Raw genomic sequence first — 20212 nt, 5'->3', positions numbered from 1 at the left:
CTGATCACCGTGACGTTGCCCCCCTGCAGGACGTTAAAAGACGCCACGAGGTCTCTGAAGATGTCGGAGGCGTAACCCGACCCGTTCACCCGCACCGCCACCGTGACCGGAGCTGAGGGGACAGACGGTCGCCGTGGTTACCAGCACTCAGACCGAGGTTGCGGTGTTGTTAGCTGCTCACCTCTGGCCACCACGTCCTCCTTCACCTGGTGCTGCACCTGATCCAGCATCCAGAACACCAGGAAGTCCAGAACCACCAGCAGGCCCCCCATCACCGTGTGTCTGAGCACCGAGGACACGCCCACCAGGACCGCCCGCCGCTCCCTATTGGTCAGCCGCCACGCCACTGCACGCAGGAAGTTACATCATCCATCATCAGTCAATCACACACTCGTTTTATACACACACACACACACACACACACACACACACACACATTAACACACACACACACACACATATAGTAACACAGACACACACACACATTACAGTAACACACACACACATTACAGTAACACACACACACAGTAACACACACACACATTACAGTAACACACACACACACAGCACACACACAGACATTAACACACACACACATAGTAACACACACACACACACACACACAACACACACACATTACAGTAACACACACACACACAGTAACACACACACACACAGTAACACACACACACACATACACACAGTAACACACACACAGTAACACACACACACACACACACACTGTAACACACACACACACAATAACACACACACACACACACACAGTAACACACACAGTAACACACACACACACACAGTAACACACACAGTAACACACACAGTAACACACACACACACACACACGCACTGTAATACACACACACAATAACACACACACTGTAACACACACAGTAACACACACACACACACACACAGTAACACACACACACACACACACACACAGTAACACACACACACAGTAACACACACAGTAACACACACAGTAACACACACAGTAACACACACACACACGCACTGTAATACACACACACAATAACACACACACTGTAACACACACAGTAACACACACACACACACACACACACACAGTAACACACACACACACACACAGTAACACACACAGTAACACACACAGTAACACACACAGTAACACACACACAGGTGTACTAACACGGAGTGATGTAGGTCTTGGCCTCCCTGCGTGTGATTGGCAGGACCGAGGCTCCGCCCCCTGAGGTCAACTGTTGGTCTAACTCTTCGAAAGCAGCGCTGATGTAAACGTTGTCGAAGTCGACCTCACTGAGGTACCGCTTCCTGTATCTCCGCGCCCTGGGGGGGCGGGGGGGGGGGAGTGATGAAGGGAACTGAAGCGTGTGATGAAGGAAACTGCAGTGTGGATGAAGGGAACTGAAGCGTGTGAAGAGTGTGGGTGAAGGGAACTGAAGAGTGTGGATGAAGGGAACTGAAATGTGTGATGAAAGGAACTGAAGAGTGCGGATGAAGGGAACTGAAGCCTGTGATGAAGGGAACTGAAGCGTGGATGAAGGGAACTGAAGCGTGGATGAAAGGAACTAAAGCGTGTGCATGAAGGGAACTGAAGCGTGTGGATAAAGGGAACTAAAGCGTGTGAATGAAGGGAACTGAAGCGTGTGGATGAAGGGAACTGAAGCGTGTGAAGAGTGTGGGTGAAGGGCACTGAAGAGTGTGGATGAAGGGAACTGAAATGTGTGATGAAAGGAACTGAAGAGTGCGGATGAAGGGAACTGAAGTGTGTGATGAAGGGAACTGAAGAGTGTGGATGAAGGGAACAGAAGAGTGTGGATGAAGGGAACTGAAGCCTGTGATGAAGGGAACTGAAGCGTGGATGAAGGGAACTGAAGCGTGGATGAAGGGAACTAAAGCGTGTGAATGAAGGGAACTGAAGCGTGTGGATGAAGGGAACTGAAGCGTGTGATGAAGGGAACTGAAGTGTGTGGATGGAGGGAACTGAAGCGTGGATGAAGGGAACAGAAGCATGGATGAAGGGAACTGAAGCGTGTGGATGAAGGGAACTGAAGTGTGGATGAAGGGAACTGAAGAGTGTGGATGAAGGGAACTGAAGTGTGTGGATGAAGGGAACTGAATAGTGTGGATGAAGGGAACTGAAGCGTGTGGATGAAGGGTACTGAAGAGTGTGGATGAAGGGAACTGAAGCCTGTGATGAAGGGAACTGAAGCGTGGATGAAGGGAACTGAAGCGTGGATGAAGGGAACTGAAGCGTGGATGAAGGAAACAGAAGCATGGATGAAGGGAACTGAAGCGTGTGGATGAAGGGAACTGAAGAGTGTGGATGAAGGGAACTGTAGAGTGTGGATGAAGGGAACTGAAGCCTGTGATGAAGGGAACTGAAGCGTGGATGAAGGGAACTGAAGCGTGGATGAAGGAAACAGAAGCATGGATGAAGGGAACTGAAGCGTGTGGATGAAGGGAACTGAAGAGTGTGGATGAAGGGAACTGAAGCCTGTGATGAAGGGAACTGAAGCGTGGATGAAGGGAACTGAAGCGTGGATGAAGGAAACAGAAGCATGGATGAAGGGAACTGAAGCGTGTGGATGAAGGGAACAGAAGCGTGTGGATGAAGGGAACTGAAGAGTGTGGATGAAGGGAACTGAAGCCTGTGATGAAGGGAACTGAAGCGTGGATGAAGGGAACTGAAGCGTGGATGAAGGAAACAGAAGCATGGATGAAGGGAACTGAAGCGTGTGGATGAAGGGAACTGAAGAGTATGGATGAAGAGAACTGAAGCATTTGATGAAGGGAACTGAAGAGTGTGATGAAGGGAACTGAAGTGTCTGGATGAAGGGAACTGAAGAGTGCGGATGAAGGGAACTGAAGAGTGGATGAAGGGAACTGAAGAGTGGATGAAGGGAACTGAAGCATGTGGATGAAGGAAACAGAAGCGTGTGTATGAAGGGAACTGAAGTGTGGATGAAGGGAACAGAAGCCTGTGATGAAGGAAACAGAAGCGTGTGTATGAAGGGAACTGAAGAGTGGATGAAGGGAACTGAAGCATGTGGATGAAGGAAACAGAAGCGTGTGTATGAAGGCAACTGAAGAGTGTGGATGAAGGGAGCTGAAGAGTGGATGAAGGGAACTGAAGCCTGTGATGAAGGGAACTGAAGCGTGTGGATGAAGGGAACTGAAGAGTGTGGATGAAGGGAACAGAAGCGTGTGATGAAGGGAACAGAAGCTTGTGATGAAGGCAACTGAAACGTGGATGAAGGGAACTGAAGCGTGTGGATGAAGGGAACTGAAGAGTGTGGATGAAGGGAACTGAAGCCTGTGATGAAGGCAACTGAAGAGTGTGAATGACGGAAACAGAAGCGTGTGTATGAAGGGAACTGAAGCGTGTGGATGAAGGGAACTGAAGCCTGTGATGAAGTGAACAGAAGAGTGTGGATGAAGGGAACTGAAGCCTGTGATGAAGGGAACTGAAGAGTGTGGATGAAGGGAACAGAAGAGTGTGGATGAAGGGAACTGAAGCCTGTGATGAAGGGAACTGAAGCGTGGATGAAGGGAACTGAAGCGTGGATGAAGGGAACTAAAGCGTGTGATGAAGGGAACTGAAGAGTGTGGATGAAGGGAACAGAAGAGTGTGGATGAAGGGAACTGAAGCCTGTGATGAAGGGAACTGAAGAGTGTGGATGAAGGGAACAGAAGAGTGTGGATGAAGGGAACTGAAGCCTGTGATGAAGGGAACTGAAGCGTGGATGAAGGGAACTGAAGCGTGGATGAAGGGAACTAAAGCGTGTGAATGAAGGGAACTGAAGCGTGTGGATGAAGGGAACTAAAGCGTGTGAATGAAGGGAACTGAAGCATGTGGATGAAGGGAACTGAAGCCTGTGATGAAGGGAACTGAAGTGTGTGGATGGAGGGAACTGAAGCGTGGATGAAGGGAACAGAAGCATGGATGAAGGGAACTGAAGCCTGTGGATGAAGGGAACTGAAGTGTGGATGAAGGGAACTGAAGAGTGTGGATGAAGGGAACTGAAGTGTGTGGATGAAGGGAACTGAATAGTGTGGATGAAGGGAACTGAAGCGTGTGGATGAAGGGAACAGAAGCGTGTGGATGAAGGGAACTGAAGAGTGTGGATGAAGGGAACTGAAGCCTGTGATGAAGGGAACTGAAGCGTGGATGAAGGAAACAGAAGCATGGATGAAGGGAACTGAAGCGTGTGGATGAAGGGAACTGAAGAGTGTGGATGAAGAGAACTGAAGCATTTGATGAAGGGAACTGAAGAGTGTGATGAAGGGAACTGAAGTGTCTGGATGAAGGGAACTGAAGAGTGCGGATGAAGGGAACTGAAGAGTGGATGAAGGGAACTGAAGAGTGGATGAAGGGAACTGAAGCATGTGGATGAAGGAAACAGAAGCGTGTGTATGAAGGGAACTGAAGTGTGGATGAAGGGAACAGAAGCGTGTGATGAAGGCAACTGAAACGTGGATGAAGGGAACTGAAGCGTGTGGATGAAGGGAACTGAAGAGTGTGGATGAAGTGAACTGAAGCCTGTGATGAAGGCAACTGAAGAGTGTGGATGAAGGGAACTGAAGCGTGTGGATGAAGGGAACTGAAGCGTGTGGATGAAGAAAACTGAAGCCTGTGATGAAGGGAACTGAAGCGTGGATGAAGGGAACTGAAGCGTGGATGAAGGAAACAGAAGCATGGATGAAGGGAACTGAAGCGTGTGGATGAAGGGAACTGAAGAGTGTGGATGAAGAGAACTGAAGCATTTGATGAAGGGAACTGAAGAGTGTGATGAAGGGAACTGAAGTGTCTGGATGAAGGGAACTGAAGAGTGCGGATGAAGGGAACTGAAGAGTGGATGAAGGGAACTGAAGAGTGGATGAAGGGAACTGAAGCATGTGGATGAAGGAAACAGAAGCGTGTGTATGAAGGGAACTGAAGTGTGGATGAAGGGAACAGAAGCGTGTGATGAAGGCAACTGAAACGTGGATGAAGGGAACTGAAGCGTGTGGATGAAGGGAACTGAAGAGTTTGGATGAAGGGAACTGAAGCCTGTGATGAAGGCAACTGAAGAGTGTGGATGAAGGGAACTGAAGAGTGGATGAAGGGAACTGAAGCGTGTGGATGAAGGGAACTGAAGCGTGTGATGAAGGGAACTGAAGCGTGTGGATGAAGAAAACTGAAGCCTGTGATGAAGGCAACTGAAGAGTGTGGATGAAGGGAACTGAAGAGTGGATGAAGGGAACTGAAGCCTGTGATGAAGGGAACTGAAGCGTGTGGATGAAGGGAACTGAAGAGTGTGGATGAAGGGAACTGAAGCCTGTGATGAAGGGAACTGAAGCCTGTGATGAAGGGAACTGAAGCGTGTGGATGAAGGGAACAGAAGCGTGTGATGAAGGGAACAGAAGCTTGTGATGAAGGCAACTGAAACGTGGATGAAGTGAACTGAAGAGTGTGGATGAAGGGAACTGAAGAGTGCGGATGAAGGGAACTGAAGAGTGTGGATGAAGGGAACTGAAGAGTGTGGATGAAGGGAACAGAAGCGTGTGATGAAGGGAACAGAAGCGTGTGATGAAGGGAACAGAAGCGTGTGATGAAGGCAACTGAAACGTGGATGAAGGGAACTGAAGAGTGCGGATGAAGGGAACTGAAGAGTGCGGATGAAGGGAACTGAAGAGTGGATGAAGGGAACTGAAGAGTGGATGAAGGGAACTGAAGAGTGTGAATGAAGGAAACAGAAGCGTGTGTATGAAGGGAACTGAAGCGTGGATGAAGGGAACAGAAGCGTGTGATGAAGGCAACTGAAACGTGGATGTAGGGAACTGAAGCGTGTGGATGAAGGGAACTGAAGAGTGTAGATGAAGGGAACTGAAGAGTGTGGATGAAGGGAACTGAAGAGTGGATGAAGGGAACTGAAGCGTGTGGATGAAGGGGACTGAAGCCTGTGATGAAGGGAACTGAAGCGTGTGGATGAAGGGAACTGAAGCCTGTGATGAAAGCAACTGAAGAGTGTGGATGAAGGGAACTGAAGAGTGGATGAAGGGATCTGAAGCATGTGGATGAAGGGAACTGAAGCCTGTGATGAAGGGAACTGAAGCGTGTGGAGAAGGGAACTGAAGAGTGTGGATGAAGGGAACAGAAGCGTGTGATGAAGGGAACAGAAGCGTGTGATGAAGGCAACTGAAACGTGGATGAAGGGAACTGAAGTGTGTAATGAAGGGAACTGAAGCCTGTGATGAAGGGAACTGAAGCATGTGATGAAGGGAACTGAAGCGTGTGGACTGACCTCAGGAAGGAGCAGGTGAGCAGGACGAGGCTGCCATATGCCAGCAGCTCACTCAGCGTACGAAACACCTGCAGCTCTGATGTCACTTCCTCCATGATGTCCTGAGTCACCTGCTGCAGAGAGCGGCTGCTGTTGGCATCGAGATCAAAGGTCACCGAGGCTGAGATGTTGAAGTCAAACTCCCGCTTCAGGCGCTCAAACGCTGCAACGGTGGCTGAAAGTAGAGCGACTGAGAGCTGTGACGCTGACTAAAAGCAGTGAGACTGAAGCTGTGACGCTGACTGAAAGCAGTGAGACTGAAGCTGTGATGCTGACTGAAAGCAGTGAGACTGAGAGCTGTGACGCTGACTGAAAGCAGTGAAACTGAGAGCTGACTGAAAGCAGTGAGACTGAAGCTGTGACGCTGACTGAAAGCAGTGAAACTGAAGCTGTGACACTGACTGAAAGCAGTGAGACAGAGCTGTGACGCTGACTGAAAGCAGTGAGACTGAGAGCTGACTGAAAGCAGTGACACTGAAGCTGTGACGCTGACTGAAAGCAGTGAAACTGAGAGCTGACTGAAAGCAGTGAGACTGAAGCTGTGACGCTGACTGAAAGCAGTGAGACTGAGAGCTGACTGAAAGCAGTGAGACTGAAGCTGTGACGCTGACTGAAAGCAGTGAGACTGAGAGCTGTGACGCTGACTGAAAGCAGTGAGACTGAGAGCTGACTGAAAGCAGTGAGACTGAGAGCTGCTGATCCAAAAAGAGAAACTCACGATCTGCCAGACGAGTCCTCAGATGGCGGCCGATGAAGGACGGGATGATGCAGAAGAGCTCGCCAACTGAAGGCCAAAAAACAAAACACGTTTTATAAAAAACGATGCGCATGTGACACTTCAAAGTTTTAACATTTCTGTAATTCGAGTTTCAAGCTGACCGTTTTTGCACAGACATCTTAAAATCTGTAAATTGTGTAACAAAATAAATTAAAATAATCAAATTGTGAAATATTTTGCTTCTGTGACACTAGACGGGATCATCTCTATGTTCCCCGCTTTGTATGTGACGGGGCAACATAGGGATGATCCCGTCTACAGTTAGACAGTTAGCCAGTTAGCTGTGTTAGCCGCCGAGTTAGCCGCTGACTTAGCAGCCGAGTTAGCCGCCAAGCTAGCCGCCGAGTTAGCCGCCGAGCTAGCAACCGAGTTAGCCGCAGAGCTAGCAACTGAATTAGCCGCCGAGCTAGCAGCCGGATTAGCAGCCGAGTTAGCCGCCGAGCTAAAAGCGGAGTTAGCCGCTGAGCTAGCCACGATCGGGGAACATAGGACCCGGGGAACATAGGTACGCTCCCCACTAGACCTCACTACTTCTAAAATGTGCCATTATTGATTAATCTGTTGATTGTTGTTGTTTTTTTACATTGTATTTTAGTTTATGTTATGTATTTTATACATTATAAAATAAGTCCAAGGTGATTTCTTCAAATGTCTTCACTGTTCCTGTTTTAATCTCATAAATTAACAGACAGTTTTATAAAGTAAAATAAAAAGTAGTTAACAGTTTTCCACAATACGGCTCCAAAGAGGCTTAATTTGAATATTCAGGTGCCTCAAAATTATGATGAATCATCATTTCTTTATTCACACCTCAGTTAAAATCACGTACAACATACTCATTTTTGTAGTTAGCTTACATGAAATGGGACACCGTAGGAAGCTTAAAAAGCTTTTTAAGAGGCACAAAATAAATACTTTTAACAATTAAACATAACCCCCCCCCCCACACACGACAAGAAAAATACATAAATACAAAAAGCACTCTCAACCATATAAAGAAATACAAGAGATCCCTAACCTAAAGCTAACCTAAAGCTAACCTAACCTAACATAAAGTGAACCTAACCTAAAGCTAACCTAACCTAAAGCTAACTTGACCTAAAGCTAACCTAACCTAATGCTAACCTAAAGCTAACCTAACGCTAACCTAACCTAACCTAAAGCTAACCTAACCTAATGCTAACCTAAAGCTGGGCTAACCTAACCTAAAGCTAAACTAACCTAACGCTAACCTAACCTAAGCCCTAAAGCTAACCTAACCTAAGCCCTAACGCTAACCTAACCTTAGCCCTAAAGCTAACCTAACCTAACCTAAAGCTAAGCTAACCTAACCTAAAGCTAACCTAACCTAATGCTAAGCTAACCTAAGCCCTAACGCTAACCTAACCTAAGCCCTAAAGCTAACCTAAAGCTAACCTAACCTAATGCTAACCTAAAGCTAAACTAACCTAACGCTAACCTAACCTAAAGCTAACCTAACCTAACGCTAACCTAACCTAAGCCCTACTCCTAACAAGGCTCAAATAATGACCGATATAATGTTACAAGGGCTTCACCAGGTAAAAAATGCCTCAACTTAAAAAATAATCCAACATATTTTGATAGTTTCTAATGGATGCCTTGTCTTCTTCCTGCTATTAATGTCTTTTAGTTTACTCTAAAGAACTGGTTTGTAGGATTTAGTGACACCTAGTGGTCATCCTGTTTAAATCAGTGTCTTTACAGAGGGTCAGTGAACGCACCGCGGGCCAGCTGGCACAGTGGCAGGAAACCGGTGATGATGTCACACAGGAAGTTGAAGTCTCCCAGCAGGTCGGAGCAGTCGGCTCGAGCCTCGGCGAACACTGCGCGGCACTTCCTGTACGGAGAGCCCAGTTTGGCGTTGCACACGTCTCCAATGTCCACCAGGAAGTGAAGCACGTTCCTCAGAGTGCGAGCTGCAGGGTCAAAGGTCACAGAGCACAGGAAGGTTTCTGTGTGTTAGTGACAACTGATCACTGTAACAGCTTCATTACAAACTAAGTTTCTCACCAATGTGACGGACGCTGTCAGTCAGAGCGTGGACGAGGTTGTGAACTCTTCCTGCAACAGCAACAGCGTTACTGCTGATCTCTGAGAGTCTGTCCAACACCGCTGAGAGAGAGAGAGAGAGGGAGAGAGAGAGAGAGAGACAGACAGACAGACAGACAGACAGACAGACAGACAGACAGACAGACAGACAGACAGACAGACAGACAGACAGACTCATTTGGTTAAAAGCTGAATAAATAATAAAACACAAACAGATCAGCTGATCTGAGAATATGGGATCCTTGTGTGTTATGGCAGCAGCTCTGCAGCTGATAGAAGTTGCCAACCAACAATCTGCAGGATCCAGCCCACCATCTGTTTGAACTCTGCTCTGTGTCTTTTTCCCGCCCTTTTTTATGTTTAGCAGTGTTTACTGTTAGACTTGTCCTCATATCACTGTACCAGCAGAACTTTCACAGACGCCACATACAAGCTCTTTTTTGATGCTTCGGAGAAGTTTGATAGTTCTGCTCCTCCACTGCAGCACAAATGGACAACTCAGGAAATATGAGTGGCTGATCCTCCGCGGACTTTGCTCCTGATGCTCTCCTAAAAGAACCAGGAAGTCCGTTCATCACCTCCTCCACCAGTTTGTTCATGAGACGCAGAGGGAGCGTACCTATGTTCCCCGGGTCCTATGTTCCCCGATCGGCTGCTAGCTCGGCGGCTAACTCAGCTAACTGGCTAACTGTAGACAGGATCATCCCTATGTTCCCCGGTCACATACAAAGCGGGGAACATAGGACCCGGGGAACATAGGACCGGGGTAACATAGGACCCACGGAACATAGGGATGATCCCAGACGCAGAGACTTCATGCCAGTGTCTTGACACAGCCTAGCAGCAGTTTTCCACTGACCTGCTGACCTCAGTCCTGCCAGCTTCATCAGCCCAGCTGTTACAAGGATCCTCTGAACACTGACAGAGCTGAGAATCCTGCTCTGTATGGCCGGGTTATAGAACAAAGGTTCTTCACCAACAGCTTAAACAGCTAACCCTAACCCTAACCCCTCTCCCACAGACCCACCACCAGTGAGAGGGGCCAAAGGGGTCGGGTGTGTAGTGAGCTGGGCGGCAGCCGAAGGCGGGGACCTTGGCGGTCCGATCCTCGGCTGCAGAAGCTAGCTCTAGGGACATGGAACGTCACTTCTCTGGTGGGGAAGGAGCCTGAGCCGGTGCGTGAGGTTGAGAAGTTCCAGCTAGATATAGTCGGCCTCACCTCGACGCACAGCAAGGGTTCTGGAACCAGTCTCCTGGAGAGGGGTTGGACTCTCGTCCACTCTGGAGTTGCCACTGGTGTCAGGCGCCGGGCAGGGGTGGCAATACTTATTGCCCCCCGGCTTGGTGCCTGTATGTTGGAGTTTACCCCGGTAGACGAGAGGGTGGCCTCCCTCCGCCTTCGGGTGGGGGGACGGATCCTGACTGTTGTTTGTGCCTATGGTCCGAACAGCAGCTCAGAGTATCCAGCCTTTTTGGACTCCTTGGAGGGGGTGCTGGAAAACACTCCCCCTGGGGATTCCCTCATTCTGCTGGGGGACTTCAACGCCCATGTTGGTAGCGACAGTGAGACCTGGAAGGGTGTGATTGGGAGGAACGGCCCCCCCGATCTGAACCCGAGCGGTGTTCTGTTGTTGGACTTCTGTGCTCGTTACGGATTGTCCATAACGAACACCATGTTCAAGCATAAGGGTGTCCATATGTGCACTTGGCACCAGGACACCCTAGGCCGCAGTTCGATGATTGACTTTGTAGTCGTGTCGTCGGACTTGCGGCCGCATGTCTTGGACACTCGGGTGAAGAGAGGGGCGGAGCTGTCAACTGATCACCACCTGGTGGTGAGTTGGCTCTGATGGTGGGGGAGGATGCCGGTCAGACCTGGCAGACCCAAACGTATTGTGAGGGTCTGCTGGGAACGTCTGGCAGAGTCTCCTGTCAGAGAGAGTTTCAACTCGTTCCGTGCCTCCATTGTTAAGGCGGCTGACCGGAGCTGTGGCCGCAAGGTGGTCGGTGCCTGTCGGGGCGGCAATCCCCGAACCCGCTGGTGGACACCGGCGGTGAGGGATGCCGTCAAGCTGAAGAAGGATTCCTATAGGTCCTTTTTGGCCTGTAGGACCCCAGAGGCAGCAGACAGGTACCGGCAGACCAAGCGGAGCGCAGCTAGGGCGGTCGCTGAGGCAAAAACCCGGACATGGGAGGAGTTCGGTGAGGCCATAGAAAAAGACTTCCGGACGGCTTCGAAGAGATTCTGGACCACCATCCGGCGTCTCAGGAGGGGGAAGCAGTGCGCCGTCAACACTGTGTATGGTGGGGACGGTGCGCTGCTGACCTCGACTCGGGACGTTGTGGATCGGTGGAAGGAATACTTCGAAGACCTCCTCAATCCCACCGACACGCCTTCCAGTAAGGAAGCAGGACCGGGGGACTCGGGTGTGGGCTCTCCTATCTCTGGGGCTGAGGTTACCGAGGTGGTCAAAAAGCTCCTCGGTGGCAGGGCCCCGGGGGTGGATGAGATCCGCCCCGAGTTGTGGGGCTGTCATGGTTGACACGACTCTGCAGCATCGCGTGGACATCAGGGGCAGTGCCCCTGGATTGGCAGACTGGGGTGGTGGTCCCCCTTTTTAAGAAGGGGGACCGGAGGGTGTGTTCCAATTACAGGGGAATCACACTCCTCAGCCTCCCTGGTAAGGTCTATTCGGGGGTGCTGGAGAGGAGGGTCCGTCGGATAGTCGAATCTCAGATTCAGGAGGAGCAGTGTGGTTTTCGTCCGGGCCGTGGAACAGTGGACCAGCTCTACACCCTCTGCAGGATCTTTGAGGGTGCATGGGAGTTTGCCCAACCAGTCCATGTGTTTTGTGGACTTGGAGAAGGCATTCGACCGTGTCCCTCGGGGGATCCTGTGGGGGGTTCTCCGGGAGTATGGGGTATCGGACTCCCTGATAAGGGCCGTCCGTTCCCTGTATGACCGGTGTCAGAGCTTAGTCCGCATTTCCGGCAATAAGTCGGACTTGTTTCCAGTGAGGGTTGGACTCCGCCAGGGCTGCCCTTTGTCACCGATCCTGTTCATAATTTTTATGGACAGGATTTCTAGGCGCAGCCAGGGTGTAGAGGGGGTCCAGTTTGGTGACCTCAGGATTGGGTCACTGCTTTTTGCAGATGATGTGGTCCTGTTGGCTTCATCAGACCGTGACCTCCAACTCTCACTGGATCGGTTCGCAGCCGAGTGTGAAGCGGCCGGGATGAGAATCAGCACCTCCAAATCCGAGGCCATGGTCCTCAACCGGAAAAGGGTGGAGTGCACTCTTCGGGTCGGGGATGAGATTCTGCCTCAAGTGGAGGAGTTCAAGTACCTCGGGGTCTTGTTCACGAGTGAGGGAAGGATGGAACGGGAGATCGACAGGCGGATCGGTGCGGCGTCTGCAGTAATGCGGACTCTGCACAGATCCGTCGTGGTGAAGAGAGAGCTGAGCCGAAAGGCGAAGCTCTCGATTTACCAGTCGATCTTCGTTCCTACCCTCACCTCTGGTCATGAGCTTTGGGTCGTGACCCAAAGAACAAGATCGCGGGTACAAGCGGCCGAAATGAGCTTCCTCCGTAGGGTGGCTGGGCTCTCCCTTAGAGATAGGGTGAGAAGCTCAGTTATCCGGAGGGAGCTCGGAGTAGACCCGCTGCTCCTCCACGTCGAGAGGAGCCAGATGAGGTGGTTCGGGCATCTAGTCAGGATGCCTCCCGGACGCCTCCCTGGTGAGGTGTTCAGGGCACGTCCCACCGGTAGGAGACCCCGGGGAAGACCCAGGACACGCTGGAAAGACTATGTCTCTCGGCTGGCCTGGGAACGCCTCGGGGTCCCCCTGGAAGAGCTGGACGACGTGGCTGGGGAGAGGGAAGTCTGGGCTTCCGTGCTTAGGCTGCTGCCCCCGCGACCCGACCGGATAAGCGGCAAGAAGATGGATGGATGGATGGGTTCTTCACCAACAGTCCCATACACCTGAAAGCAGTCTCTCCTCACATTAAAAACTGTTCTCCAGGCACGCAGAACCGACTGGTAAAAACAAGAAGTCTGTGATGTATCCATACCATCCAAATCCATAAGAAACAAGTGTTTGTCATAATCCAGGTTCTTCACTCTATGGAGCAGCAAAGAAGCCGTTTCAGTCCAGGGTTGCTGCGTTCAGTAGAGCAAACGCTGTAGTCTGGAGCCAAAATGCCAATCAATCAATCCCTGACCCCCCTCCCTCCGACACAGGTAGAAACAGCACAGTCGATCTAATACAGTGATATCCTCCCTGTCACAGTCTGTTCTGCTCCACTCCTGCTAAACAGCCACACCCACCTCATCAGTTAACTCTGTTCACCTGGACTCTCAGCTGTAATCAACCCAGTATATAAACTCCTGTTGTCCACTCACCCTTTGTCAGATCGTCTTTATCTACATGCCAGACCTTCCAGCACTAATTTACGGACTGGTTTCAATCCTGCTTACCTTAGACTTCCTCTCCTCATGTCTTCCTTGGTGAACACACCGTTCTGTCCCTGACCTCGAGTATCGCCTGTTCCTGTGTTGTGTCCTCTGGCTTTGATCCTGTCAGGAAAGCCCAGAGACTTCCGCCTGGTCAACCTCATGTCCATGAGTGCTACTGGCATTGTCGTACCTGCTGCCTACTCTGTATCATCAGTGACCCTGAGCCCTGCCTGTAGCCCTACGTGTTCTGCCTTTACCTGTTCAGGTACCTTGCAGACTGTAATATAGACTTTTTCAAACTGCTCACTGGTGTTCTGTGCTGCTATTGGGTCCTACCACCTCTACCCGTTACACCCCAGAAGAAATCCACTAGTCTTTTATTTCTGTAATGAGTGTCTGGAGGAACTACAACAGTGACACAGTGCCAAAGCATAGACGCAACCAAAGTCTTCCTCCTGTAGGACAACTGGGGATGGACCCATTTCAATCGAGACAATTGGGCACTCGTTTTCTCAACTAGACCCTCCGAGTTTTGTTTTTGTTCTTTTCCTGAAAGTTCTCACTTCCCAGAAACTCCTAAGTTCTTCATCCCCTCTGTGCTCCACTGCAGCCCGCTGATAAAATGCTTTTTATTGCTCCACTCTCCCAATAAAAGTTCCTTACATTTTGACCAGTTGACCCTAACAGAAGAAGCTTGTTCATATAGTTTTAAGTTCTGTTCAAGAATCTGAATATCATTTAGACATTTCTATGCCAAGTTCAACCCAGAGAGACTCTGGCTGAGCTTATGTAAGAGGCTCAATAGTTAAGGCATATAACATCCCAGATAGAGGACATCCCTGCCTGATGCCTCTCTGAACAGACACTGGCCTGCTAAGCCCCCCCCCCCACCTTTAACACTACTGTGGCCCTTGAATACAGTAACTCTATCCATGAAATCTTTTTTCAAACCCAAATAATTATGATCAACTTGATCAAAGGCCCACATCCAGTTCCCATAATCATGATGAATCAATAACGTCTAAGTCAAACCAAATTGTCCTTTCAGGGACACGTACATCTGACTGGCATGAACAACCATGTCCAGACATTCTTTAAGTCTATTTGACAAACATTTTATTAGTCCGCACACAGAAGTGAAACAGGTCTCCAGTTCTGTAGGCGGCCCAAATCCTCCCTCCTGCCCTCATACAGCTCGATGCTCCCAGAGTCCAAACATCCTCAGAAACCTTCCATTAGATCTTTACCCAGCAGAGTCCAGAATGTTTTATAGAACTGTAGGAAGATCATCGATGCCAGGAGACCGACCACCGCTGAGCTGCTGCACCGCTGCAGACGGTTCATCAGAGGAAATGATGGACTCCAGTGAGGCTGCATGTGCTTCCCCTAACTGAGGCAGTCCCTCCAGAATCTCATCCACACAGTCAGGGTCACAAACATCAGCACTGAACAGGCTGCTGTAGAAGTCTATAGCCAGCTCCCTCATCTCTGATGACCATGACTACTGAATAATTAGTAGTCCCAGTCTCCTCCCATGACAACTGCATAATTAGTAGTCCCAGTCTCCTCCCACCATGACTACTGAATAATTAGTAGTCCCAGTCTCCTCCCACCATGACTACTGAATAATTAGTAGTCCCAGTCTCCTCCCACCATGACTACTGAATAATTAGTAGTCCCAGTCTCCTCCCACCATGACAACTGAATAATTAGTAGTCCCAGTCTCCTCCCATGACAACTGCATAATTAGTAGTCCCAGTCTCCTCCCACCATGACTACTGAATAATTAGTAGTCCCAGTCTCCTCCCACCATGACTACTGAATAATTAGTAGTCCCAGTCTCCTCCCATGACAACTGAATAATTAGTAGTTCCAGTCTCCTCCCACCATGACTACTGAATAATTAGTAGTCCCAGTCTCCTCCCATGACAACAGAATAATTAGTAGTTCCAGTCTCCTCCCACCATGACTACTGAATAATTAGTAGTCCCAGTCTCCTCCCACCATGACTACTGAATAATTAGTAGTCCCAGTATCCTCCCATGACAACTGCATAATTAGTAGTCCCAGTCTCCTCCCATGACAACTGAATAATTAGTAGTTCCAGTCTCCTCCCACCATGACTACTGAATAATTAGTAGTCCCAGTCTCCTCCCATGACAACAGAATAATTAGTAGTCCCAGTCTCCTCCCACCATGACTACTGAATAATTAGTAGTCCCAGTCTCCTCCCACCATGACTACTGAATAATTAGTAGTCCCAGTCTCCTCCCACCATGACTACTGAATAATTAGTAGTCCCAGTTTCCTCCCATGACAACTGAATAATTAGTAGTCCCAGTCTCCTCCCATGACAACTGAATAATTAGTAGTTCCAGTCTCCTCCCACCATGACTACTGAATAATCATACAGTGTGTAGTACTGTGTGTAGTAAAGTGTGCTCTGAGGTGGGCAGGGCTTACAGAAGAGGGGCGTGGCTGCTCTCTGCAGTAACTCCTGCGTCTGATTGGCTGTGAGCTCGGCTCCACACAGCAGGCTGCTGGCGGCTCGCTCTGTGTTTCGTAGCGTGTTGCTGAGCGGCGCCGCGAGCAGCAGCGACACACTGAGGAGCAGCAGGAAGTTCCTCCCGTGAGCTGCAACACACACACACACCGTCACTGGCCAATCACAGCCTTGTGTACAGTAGCCCCGCCTCCACCTGACGTCACAACAACAGGAGGACTCACCTGAGCACAGCGTGACCATGTGACTCACCTGAGCGCAGCGTGACCATGTGACCATGTGACTCACCTGAGCACAGGGAGGGCAGCGTTACCATGACGTCGGCCCTGATGCTGGCAGACAGCCCCATCCCGAAGGCGGCCATGCATGCGACGGCCAGTGAACCGTACGCGCTGACCCACAGCGGCTGCTGCTGCAGGAAGAGCGCTGCGGCGCCGTACGCACACGCCAGCAGCAGCCCACACACAAAGGCCGCCAGGCTCCGCCCCGCCTCCAGCAGGTGACCTTTGACCTTCCTCCTGACGCAGCGGCTTCCTGCTGACCTGTGGAGGGAAACATCGCTCTAATCAAATCTCTTCCAGCCAATCACAGACCTCCATCTAACCTCTAAGATGAGAAATGAGCCAATCAGCTGTTTACTAGACGATTTAGAGCCAATCACCAGTGACGTGCGGTGAGGTTCATGTCTGGTGAGGCACTGACTTCATCACAATCAGATTTACAAACATATGAACCCTACAGATTAGCTTATTCACCATTTGATTGGCAGCAGTTAACAGGTTATGTTTAAAATCTCATATCAGCTTTCTTTACACATACAAACTGTAGCACACACAAAAACTATGCTATGTAATCCTCCATACTGAACAAAGGCCAGACAAGAAGGAAAAAAAGAGAAACTGCGTGCCTCACTTAGTAACTTTTTGCAGCCGTTTTATGGGTTAGGGTTCGGCTCTGCACACAAAATACGCTACAAACACTATACATTATATCATCAGCTAAACTACACACTATACTACACACTACTACACACTATACTACACACTGTACATTATATCATCAGCTAAACTATACACACTACTACGCACTGTACATTATATCATCAGCTAAACTATACACACTACTACACACTGTACATTATATCATCAGCTAAACTATACACACTATACTACACACTGTACATTATATCATCAGCTAAACTATGGAAATTTAGTTCATATAGTAAAAGTGTTTGAACATGTTAATAGCGACATACAGAGAGACAGCTGTACAGCTGTACTGTCTCACTGCATAGCATGCCAGTGCAGTAAGCCGAGTCATTGCGCAATCCATGGTGAGGCTCGTCTCGCTGCTGCCTCACTGCGCGTCTCTTTTCAGTGTTTGATCAGTACATGTGAAAATTCAGCGATTTTGAATTAAAAATAATCCGAAACTGGTAAAGTTAGATAGAAAATAACTTTATAGTGCAAATCACTGGACAAATATAACCATTTATTATTTTTTTCATTTTTAAGTCTTTTTCCATGATAACAGGTGAGGCACGGCCTCACCTGCCTCCCCTGACCGCACGTCACTGCCAATCACAGAGATAAAACCTTAGTGACATCCCTTCCTGTTACAGCAGTTCTATACCTGTGTGTGTTACCTGTGTGTTAACTGTGAGTTACGTGTGTGTGTGTGTGTGTGTGTGTGTGTGTGTGTACCTGTGTGTGTGTGTGTGTGTTACCTGTGTGTTAGCTGTGTGTGTGTGTGTGTGTTACCTGTGTGTTAGCTGTGTGTGTGTGTGTGTGTTACCTGTGTGTTAGCTGTGTGTGTGTGTACCCGTGTGTTAGCTGTGTGTGTGTGTACCCGTGTGTTAGCTGTGTGTGTGTGTACCCGTGTGTTAGCTGTGTGTGTGTGTACCCGTGTGTTAGCTGTGTGTGTGTGTACCCGTGTGTTAGCTGTGTGTGTGTGTACCCGTGTGTTAGCTGTGTGTGTGTGTACCCGTGTGTTAGCTGTGTGTGTGTGTACCCGTGTGTTAGCTGTGTGTGTGTGTACCCGTGTGTTAGCTGTGTGTGTGTTACCTGTGTGTGTGTACCTGTGTGTACCTGTGTGTACCTGTGTGTGTTACCTGTGTACCTGTGTATGTGTGTTACCTGTGTATGTTAACTGTGTATGTTACCTGTGTGTGTGTGTGTGTGTGTGTGTGTGTGTTACCTCTGTGTATGTTACCTGTGTGTGTTACCTGTGTGTGTGTTACCTGTGTGTGTTACCTCTGTGTATGTTACCTGTGTGTGTTACCTGTGTGTTACCTGTGTGTGTTACGTGTGTGTAACTGTGTGTGTACTTGTGTGTTACCTGTGTGTGTACTTGTGTGTTACCTGTGTGTTACATGTGGGTACCTGTGTGTGTGTGTGTGTGTGTTACGTGTGTGTGTTACGTGTGTGTTACCTGTGTGTGTACCTGTGTGTTACCTGTGTGTATTACCTGTGTGTGTACCTGTATGTTACCTGTGTGTGTGTGTTACCTGTGTGTGTGTGTTACCTGTGTGTGATACCTGTGTGTTACCTGTGTGTGTTACCTATGTGTGTTACGTGTGTTACCTGTGTGTGTTACCTATGTGTGTTACCTGTGTGTTACCTGTGTGTGTACCTGTTTGTGTACCTGTGTGTTACCTGTGTGTTACCTGTGTGTACCTGTGTGTTACCTGTGTGTACCTGTGTATTACCTGTGTGTGTGTGTGTTACCTGTGTGTGTACCTGTGTGTTAGCTGTATGTGTGTGTGTGTGTGTACCTGTGTGTGTTAGCTGTATGTGTGTGTGTGTGTGTGTGTGCACCTGTGTGTGTTAGCTGTATGTGTGTGTGTGTGTACCTGTGTGTGATAGCTGTGTGTGTGTGTGTGTACCTGTGTGTGTTAGCTGTATGTGTGTGTGTGTGTGTGTGTGTGTGTGTGTGTGTGTTACCTGGTCAGAGCTCCGCCTCCTCTCAGCTGAACTTTGACCTCAGCTTTCATCTTTTCTCCTTTCTTCATCAGTTTTCTGTTAGCTTCACTTTGGCTCTGATGTTTTCCTGTAACCATGGAAACCGTGATGCTTTCCTGTAACCATAGAAACTGTGATGTCAGTGAAGCTTCTGGAAGCATCATGGGACACAGTGCTGCTTCTTCTGCTGCTGCATTTAAAGTTAGTGTGTGTGTGTGTGTGTGTGTGTGTGTGTGTGTGTGTGTGTGTGTGTGTATGTGTGTGTATGTGTGTGCGTTGAGTTGAATCAGTACTTCTTTTAATCAGAGTCTTTTTCTGAACTTCTACTAAATATTCACACTGCAGTACCGTCGATGACCAGCAGGGTTCACAAACCCTAACCCTATGCAATGCTCGACCAGGACTGTGTAAGGTCATGGACCCCACAGGGATAGAAAAACACACACTCTGTCTCACACATACATACACACACACACACACACACACACACACACACATTCAATCAGAGAACAGCTACTGAAGAGCACCAGTGCCGTGTCTTACATCACACTATTAGTATACTTCAGGAAAAATGGGTTAGGGTTAGCTAACCACTTCCTGTCCCTTCTGCTGCGGAGCCGAGATGAGACCGTTGAGGGTGAGAAGTGTCCATAGATCCAAACTCACCATCCAGATACTCATAGTTTCCAGACTTCTCAGTGTGAACACACTTAGAATATGAAGTTAGGGTTATGAGCAGTGAACCTTTAATCTGAGACTTCCTGTTAGTCAGGGTTACCCTAACCCTTTAATCTGAGACTTCCTGTTAGTCAGGGTTAGCCCTAACCCTTCAATAATGACTCTGTGCTGTTACATCAGAATCACACAATGCCACTTACACTAATGTAATGTGGATATATATTTATCCATCCATCCATCCATTCATTCACTCATTCATTCATCCATTCACTCATTCATTCATTCATTCATCCATCCATCCATCCATCCATTCATTCACTCATTCATTCACCCATTCATTCATTCATCCATTCATTCATTCATTCATCCATTCATTCATCCATTCATCATTCATCCATTCATTCATCCATTCAT

At 48.9% G+C, this 20212-nt stretch overlaps 1 protein-coding gene across 1 annotated transcript in view; it reads right to left on the bottom strand.

The window, feature by feature from the left end:
• Window positions 1-19152, bottom strand: part of dcst2 (DC-STAMP domain containing 2) — a 23712-nt gene extending 4560 nt beyond the window's left edge. The window contains 10 exon segments of the mRNA XM_053340496.1: window positions 1-112; window positions 182-346; window positions 1193-1350; window positions 6312-6525; window positions 7069-7134; window positions 8871-9065; window positions 9160-9261; window positions 16121-16291; window positions 16449-16702; window positions 19103-19152. The exon segment at window positions 1-112 is cut by the window's left edge and continues 56 nt beyond it. Of these exon segments, the coding sequence (XP_053196471.1) occupies window positions 1-112; window positions 182-346; window positions 1193-1350; window positions 6312-6525; window positions 7069-7134; window positions 8871-9065; window positions 9160-9261; window positions 16121-16291; window positions 16449-16702; window positions 19103-19152 (1487 nt within the window).
• Between the last annotated feature and the right edge of the window lie 1060 nt (window positions 19153-20212).

This window comes from Scomber japonicus, chromosome 19, assembly GCF_027409825.1.
Source record: "Scomber japonicus isolate fScoJap1 chromosome 19, fScoJap1.pri, whole genome shotgun sequence".
Classification (NCBI taxonomy): domain Eukaryota; kingdom Metazoa; phylum Chordata; class Actinopteri; order Scombriformes; family Scombridae; genus Scomber; species Scomber japonicus.
This window is presented reverse-complemented; position numbering and strand designations above follow the sequence as displayed.